The 4518-nt window shown below is 38.6% G+C and overlaps 1 protein-coding gene across 1 annotated transcript in view; it reads left to right on the forward strand.

Annotated features, from left to right (window-relative positions):
• Window positions 1–600: 600 nt before the first annotated feature.
• The window catches only part of LOC104168438 (ATP-binding cassette sub-family A member 13-like), a gene marked incomplete at both ends in the record, with an annotated part of 49391 nt that continues 45473 nt past the window's right edge, over window positions 601–4518 (forward strand). The window contains 2 exons of the mRNA XM_009709023.1: window positions 601–764; window positions 3354–3469. Of these exons, the coding sequence (XP_009707325.1) occupies window positions 601–764; window positions 3354–3469 (280 nt within the window). The remainder of the gene's footprint in view (window positions 765–3353; window positions 3470–4518) is intronic.

Raw genomic sequence — 4518 nt, forward strand, 5'->3', positions numbered from 1 at the left:
TAACTTCTGAGCAGAAAGAGATTGCTGAGCTTTTCTCCCAGCTCCATTTTCTATCAGAGCGGAGAAAGACATCTGAAACAAAGCTGCCATAAGTTCAAAGTACTGCTAAAATGATGTGGTAAATTACCAAAGCTAGAGGTACAAAAGGAGGCTAAAAGGGGCCTACAAGAAAGCTGGGGAGTGACTTTTTACAAGGGCATGTAGCGATAGGACAAGGGGCAATGTCTTTAAACTGGAAGAGGGACGATTTAGATTAGATATCAGCAGAAATTCTTCACTGTGAGGGTGGTGAGGCACTGGAACAGGTTGCCCAGAGAAGCTGTGGATGCCCCATCCCTGGAAGCCTTCAAGGCCAGGTTGGATGAGGCTTTGAGCAACCAGGTGTAGTGGAAGGTGTCCCTGCCCATGGCAGGGGGAGTTGGAACTAGATCATCCTTAAGGTACTTTCCAACCAAACCATGCTGTGATTTCCACTTGAAAAAAATATTTTAAATAGATTAAAATTCAAGAGGGCAGGGGTAGGGGAAATAACAGGAACTTGCTATTTTTTTTTTCTGTTAATGGAAGTGTTGCATGTAATTGTGTTTTCTTCACATAAAGATGGATTTGAATGAAGTGGAGGAAGTGATTTCTAGAGCGGAGAACCTCTACAAGCAACCATATTTCTGGAATCTTCTGCATTCGCTCCCTCACCTTGAATTGGACAGCTTTTATACAGAAGACGAGTTAGCTGCTGTAGCACACTTTCTAAAAGTTATTCAAAAGTATGTACTTTTACATTCTTCAAAGGGCTCTGTTTTAATATTTTACCTGCAGTTCTTCTCACTGGCTAGTTAATAAAATAAGCATCTTTATCAGTGTAAAGAGGCTGAAATTTTCTTCTGTTTACCAGATTCCACTTTTATAGAGGTGTAGGAGGAGATTTCAGCCATTCTGATTCCTTCATAACTATATTTTTCATCTCTATCAAACTCAGGAGAAATTCCCTAGGAGTCTCCAAGAAGTAGCTTCATGTTAGCAATGGCTGAAATTAGCCCATCATGTAATATGGCTTTGAACTTTGTAATGTGCTTTGGGAGTCTTTGAAAGACAGAATATTTACATATGAATATAGGAAAATAATAGTTTGGATTCTAATCAACATGTATGTAGCACTTGGTCAGTATCAGGAAAATTACTCTTTTGTTTCTCGAGCCTCTTGCTGTCAAAATAGCTTTGGCTGTTTGGCTGACTGTATTCTGAACATGAAAGTTTTCTGCCTCAGGTAAAGGACAGTTGGATTCAGAGGAAGACATGGTATCAAAATTACAGATTAAGACAAGTATCTACAGGAATTTTCAGTTAAATAAGGGAATTGTTAGGAAAAAGTAGAAAAAATGTATTTGCCAGAGTAGGTAGCTGATTGTAATAGGTTGGTAAATAGTTGTCATTGTAGTTAATTAACATATTTATAAGGCTAGAGGAGGCCACCAAACCCGGCTGCCTGTGCAAGACTGGCCATGAACTTCTCTAGCCTTACCCCATGGGGAGGCAGGGGCCCAAAGACTTTGAATAGGAAATTACTGTGCTGATTCTGTCACCCTTTAGCATCCCACTGTCTTTTTCCTAATAAAAAAAGATACAAAGGATATGATGGCATATTTATTTTTTTTTTGAAACTGGGAAATAAGTCTCTTTTACAATAAGTGGATTGCAACTCTGTTGGGGGCCTGGTTCTGCATCCCACCCGCCCCCTTGATGCCCAAGTCATTTGTAACCTTATTCTAGCTTGTTCTCTGTAGTATTAACATGCATTAACTGTGCTTGTAGCGCTTATATCTGAAAAGCAGAAGTCTTTTCTGAAAGGATTGCAAACTCTCAGAGTCTTGAGTGTTCCTGAGGTAAAACAGGAACTTGATCATAAGTTTATGGTTATTGTTTTCTTCTTCAGCAGCAGTATCCACTGGCTGTTCTGCTGGGTCAAGTTATTAATCTGTTAATATAATCTCAGCAGCAATTTGTCTACCTTAAGCCTACCGCACGGACAGAGTGAGAAGTGGACAATAGTGGAGGGTGTTATGTTTATGGTGTTTGTCTTCCCACATAGCTGTTATGCGTGCTGAGACTGCTTTCGAGCAAGTGGCTGGGCATCTACCTGTGGGTGGGAAGTAGTGAATAAATTCCTTGTTTTGTTTCTCTTGCGTGCACAACTTTTGCTTCACCTATTGAACTGTCTTTATTTTGATTCACCTTCCTTTTATTTTTTTTTTTCTTGTCCCATCCGAGAAGGGAGTGAATGAGCACCTGTGTAGGTGCTTGGCTGCCAGCTGGGGTCAACCCACAAGTGATTAACGGGAGACTCAAATGTTTACATTTGGGTTTTGTTTTTTTAAGGTTTTGGTGCCCTTCAATGACCAAATTTGCTATAACTAATGCAATTTGGAAAGCAAACCACAAAACCCAATACTCACTTCTTGACTAGCTTTATATTACTATCATATGTTTCTAGAGGTCTTAGCTCAGGCAGAATTTAGTTAAAAGAAGGGTTCCTAAATTTACAACTTCTCCCACTTCCTGGGCTGTACCATGTTTTTTGTGTCTCTGGAAAGTACTTAACAGAGACTTTTCACACCTACTTGGCAAAGTTAAATAGTATTGGGGTGGTGTTTTGTTTTGTTTTGTTTTGTTTTTCTTCCTCTCACCTGTGTTGGAAACTGCTGATCCACTCTAACAAAACTGGATTCTTATTTACATAATAACAAAGGAATACTCTATAGGAAATAACTAGTAAATTTGACATAAACCTTAAGTAGTAAATTACAGCTATCTTAACAAAGAAGTTTGTTTCACAGATAAGGTGACTGAGACTGGGACTTGTAAGAAGTTCAATAGATATATTTTTATCAATGTGTTCTCTAATGTGCTTTGTTTAATTTGTGAGAATAAGTGTTCTATTGCTTTAAAGGTTCTTTTTCATCTCTGCAGATTGAGTGGAAGTAAAATATAAGTATTCTGTGTCCATCCTGCCTTGCTGTGGGGATAATGGAGAGAACGTGGTGGTTTTGCTCTCATTTTTGCTCTTGCTTTAAACTCTTTTTCTTTCTTTTTTTTTCCTTGCCTTTTTTTTTTTTTTTTACGAGGACATTGGTCCTCTTAGGGGACATTTCCTTAATGAAAATTGAGTGAAACTCCTACTGTAAAATCTCAACTTGTGATTTTTTTCATGAAAAGCCTAATTTGACAAAACATCGGTTTTTTCAACAATAAAAAAATATTTATATTCAATTGCTTGAATGTCATCTTTTTCCACGAAGCCCTTTCAGGTTTTCTGGGTGTATACAGAGCTTCATTTTTGTTTTATTTTTCACTTTCAGTACCTTAGCATCATTGAAGGATTTAGCTATGATGCCATTGGGCCAAAGTTTATATGAGGTGGTGAAAACAGCACTGAATTTGACTGCTGCATCAGTACAGGATAGGAGCGTAGAAGGTAAGGAATTTGCTTCAGTTTTTATTTGAAGTATCTCATAAGCATGTTGGGAATATGTGATAGCAGTAACTGTCTGAGCTTCTGCTAAATTCCTAATGTAAAAGGTTTAAGAATTGAACTATATTGCTGTAGCGCTAACTGATTTCTTTATTGATCTGTTTTTTAAATACTAATAACCAAGTTTCATCAGCTTATGGTAACTATTTGATAAACAAAGCACGTTGATCTAATATATCATGTTTAGAATGATCTTTCGGTCGTGAATTTTAGAGACTAAATCACTAGAAAGGACAATTTCTTCCATTTGATAGAAGGCTAGCATCTTGTTTTGGACGTGCATGTTAAGTATTATGGCTGTTTTACTTTAAGCTTCATTCTTCTGTTATCATAAATTCTGCTCTCAGCTGAAGGGCTACATTTCCTCATCTGCTGCTTGAATATGGGAGATGAGTTTAATTGGAGAAAGTAGGCTGGCCCCAGGACAACTCCTCAAGAAAAGGTCAGGAACAAGTTTCATTGGCAAACTGTCTGGTGGCACATGATTAGGTTCAGCTGTCTGCTCTGCATGGAAGGTCAGGTTAAGGATTATATGCAGTCTAAATCCCTCTTCACCTGTCAAAACAAAGACTGAAGTGGTACAAAGGTGATATGCTGGAGCCCTTGCACAGAGGGTGAACTTGAATTCCCTGAGTCTTCTGGTGTTCTCCTGGTGCTCTTCCTCTTGGCAATGATTCATATCCAGCCCATACACATACATATGCATGACTACATGCAGAATTGGACACACAGTTCAGAATGGCACTGTGCTGGGCCTGCTGGCAATCACTGTGAAGGGGCATCTCGCCGTTACTTTATCAACTGTCAGAATACCATCAGATTAACTGACCTTGCCTTACTACTAATGAAATCATGGATTTTATCCTAGTGAAATTGTTGTTCAAGTACACTTTCCCCCGTCACCCCAAAAAGAACCCCCAAAACCAAGCTGAGAACATGGTACTTGGATCTCATCAAGTATGAATCATCAAGAAACATGAACAAAAAGCAGG

The sequence above is a fragment of the Cariama cristata genome, unplaced genomic scaffold (assembly GCF_000690535.1).
Source record: "Cariama cristata isolate BGI_N322 unplaced genomic scaffold, ASM69053v1 scaffold17801, whole genome shotgun sequence".
NCBI lineage: Eukaryota > Metazoa > Chordata > Aves > Cariamiformes > Cariamidae > Cariama > Cariama cristata.